The following is an 11,746-nucleotide window of genomic DNA, read 5'->3' as shown; positions in this document are numbered from 1 at the left end:
CTTATCTCACCAAAGTGTGTCTGGGCCAGGGCTGCGGGGGAAGAAGCAAGGCAAAGGACTTGCCATCTGTGCAGCACTTGTTTTCAGCTCCAAGCCCAGCTCCTCTCACCGGCCGGCTCCCCTTGGCAGGACTGCGGCCGTGTGAACTCTTCATTCACTTGGATGGAAGGATGAGATGGGGAGAGAGGCAGGAGGTGAGAGCCCAGACTCTGCTTTAGAGAATGAGCTAAGGGCGGCTTTCAGACACCCTTAAAATAGGCCTTGCTCCAGGGTACCCAGCTAGGTGCAGTGGGAGGTGCTGGCGGGCTCTTGGCTCTAATCAACACCAGGGAACCCTAGGGTAGGTCCAGGTCACGCTCTCTCTGCCCATCCCTCCCTCCAAGTGCTGATCAGGCAGCCTTACTCATTTTGATTTTGTGCCCCCCCTTGTCCCCAGCCATGTACCCCCCTACCTGGGTTGGGTTTAAACCCCCCCTTGTCCCTAGCCATGTACCCCCCGTACCTGGGTGGGGTTTGACACCCCCCCTTGTCCCCAGCCATGTACCCCCGTACCTGGGTGGGGTTTGACCCCCCCTTGTCCCTAGCCATGTACCCCCCGTACCTGGGTGGGGTTTGACCCCCCCTTGTCCCCAGCCATGTACCCCCCGTACCTGGGTGGGGTTTGACCCCCCTTGTCCCCAGCCATGTACCCCCCGTACCTGGGTTGGGTTTAACCCCCCCTTGTCCCTAGCCATGTACCCCCCGTACCTGGGTGGGGTTTGACCCACCTTGTCCCTAGCCATGTACCCCCCGTACCTGGGTGGGGTTTGACACCCCCCCTTGTCCCCAGCCATGTACCCCCCTGTACCTGGGTTGGGTTTAACCCCCCCTTGTCCCTAGCCATGTACCCCCCGTACCTGGGTTGGGTTTAACCCCCCCTTGTCCCTAGCCATGTACCCCCCGTACCTGGGTTGGGTTTAACCCCCCCTTGTCCCTAGCCATGTACCCCCCGTACCTGGGTGGGGTTTGACCCCCCCTTGTCCCCAGCCATGTACCCCCCCGTACCTAGGTGGGGGTTGACCCCCCCTTGTCCCTAGCCATGTACCCCCCGTACCTAGGTGGGGGTTGACCCCCCCTTGTCCCCAGCCATGTACCCCCCCGTACCTAGGTGGGGGTTGACCCCCCCTTGTCCCCAGCCATGTACCCCCCGTACCTGGGTGGGGTTTGACCCCCACTCCCTTTGGCGCGCGGGGCCCCCAGCGGAGCTGCAGCGATCTGGCTGCCGTGGGCCACTCTGCCGCACGACCCCCCCCCCCCCCCCGGCTCCCATCCCCACCCGGGCGGGCTGCGGCTGCACGAAACTCCGCCCCCGCTCCCCAGGGAGGAGCCCCCTTCGCTGCCAGGCCGTGTCCGGAGCGGCGCCTGCAGATCCCCCCTGTCTCCCCCAGCGGCCCCGCATGGGATCGGCCCACCTGGGCGCGCTGACCTGCCGGCGACCTTGAGACAGGTACCGCTGCTCCGAGCCCTGCCCAGGTGCGCTGAGCCCGGCGTGGGGGGGGGGGGGGGCGGACGGGTCAGGGTTTGCACAAAGGACACTGCGGGGGGGGGAGCAGCAGGGGGAGCCCCCCTCCCCCCATGGGTCGTCTCCCTTGGGATGATTTTTTGCACAGAGACGGGGCGGGGGGGGGGGAGGTTGTATCTGTGATCAGCAAAGAGTAGCAGTTGAGCCCTCCGGGAAGACCCCCCCCCTTTTGCAACGCTTCTTTTGTGCTGCGGCCAGAGCCGCCCCCCCCCTTTAATCCACAGTCCTGCCTTGCCCAGAGAAGGGGCACTGAATTATTGATCATTTATTACCAACCCCCCTTCCCCCCCCAGCCAGCCACTTAGCTGCCCCCTTCCCTTAACAAATACCTATCAGCAGCACTGTGTGTGGGGAGACGTGGGGGGCTGGACTGGAGAGCATGGAGCTGGATTAGCCCATCAGAGGAGTGGCTGTCAGCAGCAGAGAGTCTTTCCAAGGCTGCTGTGAGCCTAGCGGACTGCAGCTGCCTCGGAAAGTGCAGCAGTTATTCCATTTCCCCCTGGATGCTGGGCAGAGGGGCAGGAGCGAGGGGGGCTGCCGCACCCCCAGCCTGGAAGCGGTGGGATTAGAGTGTGCGTCACTGGCTCCAATGCCCTACCCACGGGTGCTCTGCAAACTAAGGGAGTAAGTGAGTCGGTCCTCAAGAACAGGCTGTTTCGGGCCGCGTGCTGTGGGGGGTGCATGGGCCTTCCTTTGACCTGAGCACAAAGCGCCTGTGGGAAAGCTGAGAGGTGGCACGGGGGAGGGAGGTGTTGGTTCCTTTGCCTGCTGCTGAGTCCGGGCATGTTGGCTGGTTCTATTGGCCTGTATGTTCTCTTCCACCAGCAAGATCATAGAAGATGAGGCAAAGGTCCTGAGTCCAGTGGAGGGTCCATCACATACAAGAGTCTCTTCCCTTACCCCTCTCCCTTGCAAGTTGTTTTCTCCAGCGAGACAAAAGAAACCCGCCCGGGTGCAGTGGTGCCTGGGCTGTGGTCAGTAACCTTCCCCATCTCTGTTCCTTCCTGTGCCGGATCTCTCTGATGCTCGCTAATAGGGAAATATGACACATCTAACTGCAGATATCTCCAATCTGGTTGATTGACAGGCATCGTGCTCTCCCCTTTCCCCATGCTCTTTGGCCGCTGGCCTGCCGTGCCGGGTCAGGACTGTCAATCCCGTGTTTGATGCTTCACATGAAGGCAAAAGATGGGCATAGCCAGTTGTTCCATGCAGTGTAAGTGTCAGAGGCATTCCTGACCTCCCTCAAGCAATCGGCTTATGCTCTGTGCCTGGAGCTTCCCTCCCCTTTATAGAACCATAGAATACTAGGACTGGAAGGGACCTCGAGAGGTCATCGAGTCCAGCCCCCTGCCCTCGTGGCAGGACCATCCCTGATAGACATTTATCTAACCTACTCTGAAATATCTCCAGAGATGGAGATTCCACAACTTCCCTGAGCAATTTATTCAAGAGTATGTCTAGACTACATGGCTCCGTCAATGGAGCCATGTCAATTAGTTTACCTGGCATAGACAAAGGGATAAGTTTCACGAGGCATAAGGGGATCGGTCGGCAAAGGCTTCCCCAGCTGACAGATCCGCGTCTAGATTGCCGCGCTGTGCCGGATCAGCTGATCGTCGGCACAGCGTGGCGGCCATGTTTATTTCAATGAAGCGGGGATTATTTAAATCCCTGCTTCTTTGCCTGTGCCAGGTAAACTAGTTTACATGGCTTTGTCGATGGAGCCATGTAGTCTAGACATACCCCAAGTTTTTAACCACCCTGACAGTTATGAACTTTTTCCTAATGGCCAACCTAAACCTCCCTTGCTGCAGTTTAAGCTCATTGCTTCTATCCTCAGAAGCCAGGAAGAACAAGTTTTCTCCCTCCTTGTGACACCCTTTTAGATACCTGAAAACCGCTATCATGTCCCCTTTCAATCTTCTATTTTCCAAACTAAACAAACCCAATTCTTTCAGCCTTCCTTCATAGGTCATGTTCTCTAGACCTTTAATCATTCTTGTTGCTCTTCTCTGAACCTTCTCCAATTTCTCCACATCTTTCTTGAAATGCGGTGCCCAGAACTGGACACAATACTCCAATACTCCTACTGGAAATAATCACAGGTCTTACCAATGGTTGTAAAACTGCCTGGCAGAAAGGCTTAGGTTTGGGGAGCAATGGAGAACTGGTAACAGGGAACCTGGAAATAGAGGGGGCTTAGAGTTGAGGAGGCTGCAGAGGTGGAGAGCTTTAAACCATAAGCTAGGGATGATGGTTCATAGGCAGAAATGACCAGGAGCTCCTTAAAACGGACTCTAACCAAGGAGGGAGACAAATATTTGGGGGAAATGAACCAAGCCTGCCCCAAGAGTTACATCAAAACCAAGAGGAATCTCCTTCCAAAGCCCTCTCGTGTCTCTGCTTGTGGGCCACTGCCCATTCTGTGCCCACATGACTAGTGAGGCAGGAAACTGAGTCACAAGGACCCATTCAGACTCGGTGCCAGCCTGTGAAGCTCTGCTCCTGCTTTCACCCACTTACGAGCTGGGCCCCACTAGGAGTGTCAGGACATAGGGAGGTAACTGCTCAGCATGAAAGAGGACGTGTGGTCCCGGTTCACCATGGCCCGTGGACTCTGTCAAGCATGATGCCCTTTGGCTTGTGCTAAGTTGTGTGTGACCTCCTGAGGGCTAATCCCAGTGTGGACCAAACACAGCGACTTCTCTGATGCGGGGGTGATGAAAACCAGTGGATGTGATTGCGAAGAAAGAAATCAGCCCAGAAGGCATGGTCGCTGGAGCGCTCTTCCCTCTGCAGGGCGTGGAATATCGTTGCCATTTGCAAACGCAGGGAAAGGGGCCGGATTTGGCTGGGGATGGGGCTGGTAGCGCTCTGTTAATGTTTGACGATGATTGTCGAGTATGTTGCAATGTATTTTCCTGGCAGGTTTTCAGGGACAGCCGGTGCTCCCTTTAGGAGGCAGGCATGTCAGTGTCACGAAGCAATGGGCTCTGTTATTGTTCCATGATACCATTGTCCAGAAGAGATTGCTTCTGCCAGCTAGAGAGGGAAGAATCTGACTTTCCAACACATTCTTCTGCCTTCCTACTCTTTTTGTCTTTCTTTTTCCCTGGATGACTTGGTGGTTTTTGCAGCCTTTGGAGAGACTCCAGAGAAGGTGAATTTTCAGTGTTTACATTCCATTCCTTCAAGCCCCGGCATGTGGGATGAGCTGCCGTTCTCCAAGCAGATGTTGTTTTCCACTCTAGCTAGTAAAGGCTGCAGAACAATACAGTATGTGTTGCCTTGCATCCTGCTTGTTGTCTTTGAAAACAGTGTAACTCTGGGCCTCCAAGGACTTCACACAGCTGTCACTATGCCCATGGTGATACAAAATCGTGGGACCAGCAGGGATGGACCGCAGGTCCTTGTGCTCAGAGGCATGAGGTTCGTGAGCTATTGGGGAATCTCGCTGACTGTTAACAGTATGGAGTCTAAGACATGCAATGGGCTAGTTAGACAGCTGTTATGTACACTCTCCTGTTCTATTTAGCAGTGTCTCGTTTTATTTTTAAACTGCTCTTTAAACTATAGTCAGGGGCTGAAACGCTGGTGTTTTAAAGAGTAGTTCAAGCCAAAAATGGCTCCTGCATAAGAGAGACCGAAGACCCGGGTGGGGATCAGAACGGGAATGGTGCAGTTAAGAAATAATCACTTCAGGACCATGTCAGTCTGAAGGTCAGATCTCAGCCACGGGGGCTAAAACCCAGAGATGAGCTCAAGGCACAGAGTTTAGATCTGGGCTGTTCCAAATTTGGGTGGCATTTGGAGAGAAGTGCCCAAGCCTCTGGATCCAGTGCCGGGGTTATTTTTCCAGCCCGGTGTCCAGACGATTAGGAGTGAAGTCAATGGCAAGCTAAAGGACGATGCTTTTACCAGCAGGATCAGAGCGTTCGTGCAGCAGTGTGGGAGTGGTATTTTAGCGAAGCCCGGGGGGAAAACCCTCTTGGTCAGCACCTGCACCCTTGTGTTGGGTACACAGCCCTGAGAACTCCTACTTGTCCGTGGTGGGCACCACCATTCCACTCTTTACCCAGAGCCTGAAAGAGCCATGCTCAAAAAGCCCATCCCAGAGGGAGCATGCTGTGAGATAAAAGCCTTCTAACCTTATTATCTCTAATGTTCTGCCTTCGCTGGGGCTGGGGAGGAGGGACAGAAACCTCACAGCCACGGAGTTCTTGACTCTTCTCTTCCCTCCAGCTTTCTGACCAACTCCGTGTGACCGTGACCTGTTCTGTGCCTCAGTTTCTCCTTGGCGACGTTGTGTAGACACAAGAATGGACGTGGGGACAGGTCGTTGAAGACGGGGTGTGTGCGGTAGGGGAGTGTTAGAGCTGGGCTAAATGTTTACTCATGCGATATTTGTAGATGTTTGCCCTCTGAAGAGACCTCTGCGTTCAGATGTTGGAAATAATCTGGATAAGAAGAGAGGTGAAGATTTTGGTCCTAAAGCAAAGCTGTTCAACACCTCATGAGGCTCCTAAATAGAAACGACCAATGTTTGGATTCCAGTCGTACCCACGGGCCCTGCGGCGCTAGGTGCTGTACAAACAAGAGACAGTCTCTGCTCCAGAGGGCTTCATGTCCAAATAGGCAAAGCCGCCTAGGAGAGAGGAAGTGCACTGGGCTGCCGAGGTGCGGAGTCCCCGCAGCCCCGATTGCCGTCAGTGGAATTCGGAGGTGCTCAGGCACTTCTGCTCACCAGGCCACAAGGAGTGAGGTGCCTGCGCGTGAATTTAGGAAGCTCATTTCTGACACTCCAGGTTTGAAAGTTTCAGTCCAAACCCCACTGTGGAGAAGAGAGCCAGAACTGACCCTGGATCTCAGCATGAGTCTCCGGTCTGCCCCCCGCCCTCCTGCCTGCCTTCCCAGGGCCAGATCTCCGACCCGGTCATCTCAGTTCGTTCCCCAGACAGCAAATCCCTCTCCATGTGGGTGGGTATAAATCCACCTCATTAGGATGCCAGAGCAGCGCTCCCTCCTTGCAGCCGTCTGCCCCTGAAATGCGCTTGCCTCGCCTCACGCTTGAGCCCGACCCGTCCCCGGGTTAGACGGGAATTAGTTCACTGGCAGACAGAGGGGAAGCGAAGGCTTTAATCAGCGTGGCCAGGAGCGTCCCGGAAGCCTGCCTTGTTGGAGGGTTATCCTAGGTAAGAGTGGAATGCAGCAGTTGGATGGAGGCTGATGCCAAGGAGCGGGGGCAAGCGGATTGAACTAGCCAGACTGTGTGTGTGTCGTATGCTCCAGCACTGAAACCGGCTGCCCTGTGTGACCTGTGCACAGTAGAGTCCCTGCAGCAGCTTGAGACGTGGAGAGAACTGTTGCAGGTTGCTCTGGGGCCGGGCTGCCTAAATCCACCAGCATCGTCTGTCTTGTTCACCTCCTCTTGTATACAAGCCCTTCCCCTGCACCCATGCCCGGGTCCCCTGTGCCCTTGTTCTGCATCTTTCCTCCTTGTCGGTGCTTCCCAGTTCTCTCTGAGCAGGGGACGACTTTTGCAGGCGTGCACAGCTGGGAGTTAAGCACTAAATTCCTACTGGTTTCCCATGGGAGTTGGGCTCTGTTGTGAGGGGCGGGGGAATACCAGGGAAGGGAGGTGAGTAATTATCTGCCTCTTTGGTGATGGGCCAGGGGCTGGGAGGAGTCAGGTGAGAGCCTGCAGCTCATCTGGAAAGCGGCCAGGCAGCAGGAGCTGATGATCTGCCTAATAACGTGTATGGGATTGTTTTTGTTCCGAGAAATAAACTCTGCCCTGAAGGCAAGGACTGAGATTCTGCCGCCGGTGGGAGCTTTCTCCCATGCCCTGGCCAATGAGTGCTGCCCCCCTCCGTCTCACATTCTCTGAGCTGCCCTTTGGGCCTTCTGAAAAAGTCTCCCCTAGAGAGACCAGGAGCTGGTGGGACGTGCTTGATCACGCTCTTACCAAGCACTGGGTGCTGGATTGCACTCAGTCCCCTCCGCCAGGAGAGGGCCATTGCAGGGGTACTTGTAGGGCTTGAATTCAGGCCCCGAAAGGTTGTCCGGTTTGAAACACCAAGACTTGCCCCTTCGACTGCTGGCGGGGCTGGCTGAGCGTTTCGCAGGTGCAGACTGTGGCGTTTGCTGTGCCTTCAAACCGAGCCCCTCTCTCCTCGGCCTGCTGTTCGCCAGCGTGGGGCCATCTGTCAGCCTCTGCTGTTTGCCCATGTGGCTTTGGTTGGCACTTCAGATAGTATGGCCTAGAGGTTAGAGCAGGGCTCTTGGATTCTAAACCCGCCTTCCACAGAGACTTGCCGCGTGACCTTGGGCAACTCACTCTGTCTGTGGAAAGGTGGGGAGATATCAGGGCACCTCGCTCCCCTGACGACTAGATGGGATACCACCCCAGGGGGCTTCTCTCATTCAAGCCCCTCATCGGAGCTTCCCTCCTCCAACGCTCAAGGGATCTCTAAATGCTGTTAACAAAACAGCCCTGTGAACCTCCCAAGGCAGGTGCTTAACTCACTGCAACTTTCAGCACCAAAATACTAACGGCAGAGGTTGCTGCATCTGCTGGCCCCTAGGGAAATGTGGTTTGTTACCTAACAGCTCAGGGAGGGTGGCAGGTTTTGGTACGTCTCGTCATCACCTTCCATTCAAACAGGGCAAAGCGCATGGGGGGTATGGGGGACTTTCATCCCGTCCATCTAATTCTTAAGCTGCTCTCATCTGTACTGCCAGGAGACAAAGACCTGCCAGTTTCCATGGCTGTGATCTGTTTTCCAGGGCTCCGTCCGTGCCATAATGTTCCCCTGAAGAGATGGCTCCATGTTATGGACTCTTCTCTGTATAACTCAAAGGTATAGAATGGGTCAGAAAAAAAATCATGGTCTTGAAATATATGGAGATATACCTATCTTGTAGAGCTGGAGGGGACCTTGAGAGGTCATTGAGTCTGGTCCCCTGCCCTCATGGCAGGACCAAGTACCATCCCTGACAGATTTACCCCAGATCCCTAAATGGGACCCTAGAGGATTGAACTCATAATCCTGAGTTTCAGCAGGTCATTCTCAAACCACTGAGCTTTCCTTCCCCGAGACACTTTCCCATCCCAGAGCTGGGGAGAAAACTCCAGAGCCCTGGCTCCCAGCCCACTGCTCTAACCACTAGACCACATGCCCATCCCTTTCTTTTTTCCTCTCCCAAAGTCAAAATTCTCTCCCCCTCTGCTCCCTAATCTAGAGCTGGTCAGAGCCCTGGAAGAAAAAAATCCACAGTTTAGTTTGGGTAGAAAATTGTAATGTTGACCCAAAAAACCCTTGGTTGGAAGTTGGCTCCTTTGGAGCAGCTTTGCCCTGTTCTCTTACAAAGCTGCAGCCGTCAGCGTGTCTGCTCCTGCCTCTTGCTCTTTGCTGCTGTTGGATTTGGTGCCTCCAGCGCAGCAGTCTCATAAGGAATCCCGGCAGCAGCTGGCAATGATGGTCTCTGGCCATGCTCCTGGGCGAATGGCTTTGCAGCAGTTGGACGTCCTTGCGTGGTTTTCTCCTTTCTCTGCCCTTCTGTGTTGCCTTCTAGGTGTTGACGAGCCAAATGAGATGCCCCTAGTGATGGTGGCAGCACCGACCTCCCCTTGATCACATTCTGAGAGACCCTCTGGCCAAGGGAACACTGGACCATGAAGTCCCCCAGTGCTGTGATCTGCAGGGAGAAGCCTCCTCTGTCCGTTTACCCTTATGGGTCTGAAAGGGATGGCTGGGAAGATGCCAGGGATGGGGACATGAACTCAGCCCAGATCAGCTGCACCATAAGCCACCTGGAGCAAGCTGGTAAGGGGCAATGGATGTTGGTCCTAGATGCTGAAACCTGTTCTCTCAGGCTACGTCTAGACTACTTGGCTCTGTCGACAGAGCCATGTAAAATAGTTTATTCGGCATAGTCAAAGAAGCGGGGATTTAAATAATCCCTGCTTCATTAAAATAAAAATGGCCGCTGCGCTGTGCTGGCACAGCGCGGCAGTCTAGACGTGGCACAGTTGACAACGTGAAACGAGGTTTACCGGAGTGGTCGACAAAGGCTTCCCTTGTCGACTGCGCCGCGTCTAGACTGCCGCGCTGTGCCGGATCAGCTGATCGTCGGCACAGCGTGGCGGCCATTTTCATTTTAATGAAGCGGGGATTTAAATCCCCACTTCTTTGACTATGCCGAATAAACTATTTTACATGGCTCCGTCGACGGAGCCATGTAGTCTAGATGTAGCCATAGATACTGGACCAGCACAAAGCTGCTAGGTCATCTAGCCTCGTCCTTCCCCCGCCCAAGGCTGTTCCCTAGAGACTGTTCTCCAGGCCTCTGTCTAGTCCAAGTCTTAGACGTCCCCGGCAGCAGCTTCCCTTATTTCTGTCCATTTGCTTTCCAGCCAAACAGCGCTCAGGGACGGGAGATGTACCCAGTTCCCAGCCATAGCAGTTCAGGAGTTCTGTAACTTAGTCGTGCTCCGAGAACTGTGCCCGCCGGGCTTGTCAGTAGCCTCAGCAGACAGGCCACTGACTGGCTGGGTCACAGAGACCTGAATTCTCCTCACACCCTTAGTCGCTTTTCAACGGGTCAAAACGTGGGCGGGGCAGCATGGCCTCACCCTCAAACAGGTCCACGGTCAATCTGGCATCTCACTATTGTCCTTAATCCCGATTGGTCCCTGCCAGTGTGAATTGACAGACCCCTTGAGTAATCTGCACCCGAGGACTATTTGGACTGGGGTAGCTCTGGCCCTAGAGGCCCGGTCCGTGTTGCATTCAGGCCAGGCAGTCCCTGCCCTGAAGAGCTCAAAGACAATTGGTGGAGAACGCAAACAGCTGGGGGGGAAGATGAGGAACCAGTGGGGTGACTGATAGTGGTCAGCAGGAAAAGATTGGTCACAGCCCACCAGCTGCCCGCCCACTGGCCTTATTCCTCTGCCCCTTCTATTCCCGTGGCCCAGAGCTCTCTTGGGAGTCTCTTACATGGGGCAGCCAGCAGGCCCCTTCCTCTCCCTGTTTCCGCCTTGTCGGGCGACGCGCTCGGGCTGACCGGCCTGTGATGGTGCTTTCTCCCTTGGGCAGGTTGGTACTGGGGTGCCCTCTCGGCAGCAGAGGCCAGGCGCGTGCTCTGCCCAGCTTTGGAAGGCTCCTTCTTGATGCGTGACAGTTCCAGCCCGGACAACCTGCTCACCCTGTCCGTCCAAACCTCTGCTGGGCCCACCCACATCCGGATCTGCTACTGCGCCGGCCGCTTCGGCCTCGACGCGTCCCTCCTGGCCAAGCCCAAGCTCCAGAGCTTCCGGGACGCTATGGACTTGGTCCAGTTCTATTCCCAGGCCTCGCGGAAGCGAGCTGAGCGGCTGGAGCCAGCGGGGGAGGATGTCGCGTCCGAGGATCCGGCCATCCACCTGAAACTGATCAAGCCCCTGTACGTGTCCGTGCCGGCCCTGCAGCACCTGTGCCGGCTCGCTATCAACCGGCGCGCCCCGCAGGTGGCGGCCCTGCCTTTGCCTCTGAGGCTCAAGGACTATCTGCTGAGGTACCCCTACGTGCTCTGAGACATGCCCCCCCTTGCTCGCCTCACCTCCCCGTGCAACACGTGGGGCTCTCCCAGCAGCTCCCCCTGCTCGGGCACCAGCGCTGGTGGAGTCCGAAGGCCCCTGGTGCCGTTCAGCTGGGGTGCTGCAGCACACGGCAGCGGGGCGGATGCAAGTGCGAGAGGCGGAGCGAAAGGCAGGGATCCCTGGGGCTCGGGGGGCAGACGGTGTTTTCCCACTCTCTGGGCCTGCAGTCCCCAACCACGGCTGCTAATAAAAATGAACCGTCCTATTGTTGGTTCTTCTCCCATTGCTAGTCTGGCGCCGGCTTCTGCTTGGCCAGGGCTTCCCTCCTGGCTGTCAGGGGGAGAGGCGGACTGTTTTGGTAGGGTTGGATGGTTGAATATGGCCTGGTGCACGGCGAGGGCTGAGATTTCTTTTTCAGAAGTGGCAGATGATTTTTCAACGCCCAAATTGAGTCCATAAAGGGGCTTGATAGTCAGAGGGTGGATGCTCGCCACTGCCTAGAAATCAGCATCCCCAGCCAGGCCCCCAGAATCACTGCGGGGAAATCCTGACCTGGGTTTCCACAGGGAGGACTAGATCTCCAGGCATCTCTATGGTGGAAG

The 11,746-nt window shown here is 55.7% G+C and overlaps 2 protein-coding genes across 8 annotated transcripts in view; both read left to right on the top strand.

Moving 5' to 3' along the window:
• The first annotated feature begins 1,348 nt into the window (after positions 1-1,348).
• Positions 1,349-11,414, top strand: LOC102447309 (suppressor of cytokine signaling 2-like). Of its 6 annotated transcripts, none has more exons than XM_075909869.2 (4): positions 1,349-1,486; positions 5,975-6,756; positions 9,140-9,390; positions 10,663-11,414. In XM_075909869.2, the coding sequence occupies exons 3-4, from the start codon at positions 9,240-9,242 to the stop codon at positions 11,136-11,138; spliced, it is 627 nt and encodes a 208-aa protein (XP_075765984.1). In that variant the 5' UTR covers positions 1,349-1,486; positions 5,975-6,756; positions 9,140-9,239; the 3' UTR covers positions 11,139-11,414. The 6 variants fall into 6 exon arrangements, with proteins under 6 accessions (XP_075765984.1, XP_075765980.1, XP_075765981.1 ...); XM_075909866.2 differs by lacking the exon at positions 5,975-6,756 and adding an exon at positions 8,351-8,424 and having other exon boundaries at positions 1,364-1,486; XM_089773577.1 differs by having other exon boundaries at positions 1,374-1,512.
• Positions 1,355-11,746, top strand: part of SMIM29 (small integral membrane protein 29) — a 33,618-nt gene continuing 23,226 nt past the window's right edge. Inside the window, exon 1 of one of the 2 annotated variants that reach the window (XM_089773579.1) lies at positions 1,355-1,486. The gene's annotated coding sequence lies outside the window, so the exon portion shown is untranslated. Of the gene's footprint in view, positions 1,513-11,746 lie in introns of both variants that reach the window. The other variant, XM_075909875.2, reaches the window with a different exon arrangement.

This window comes from Pelodiscus sinensis, chromosome 27 (genome assembly GCF_052426305.1).
Source record: "Pelodiscus sinensis isolate ZL-2025 chromosome 27, ASM5242630v1, whole genome shotgun sequence".
Classification (NCBI taxonomy): domain Eukaryota; kingdom Metazoa; phylum Chordata; order Testudines; family Trionychidae; genus Pelodiscus; species Pelodiscus sinensis.
Note: the sequence above shows the minus strand (reverse complement) of the source record. Positions and strands in the feature narration are given on the sequence as shown.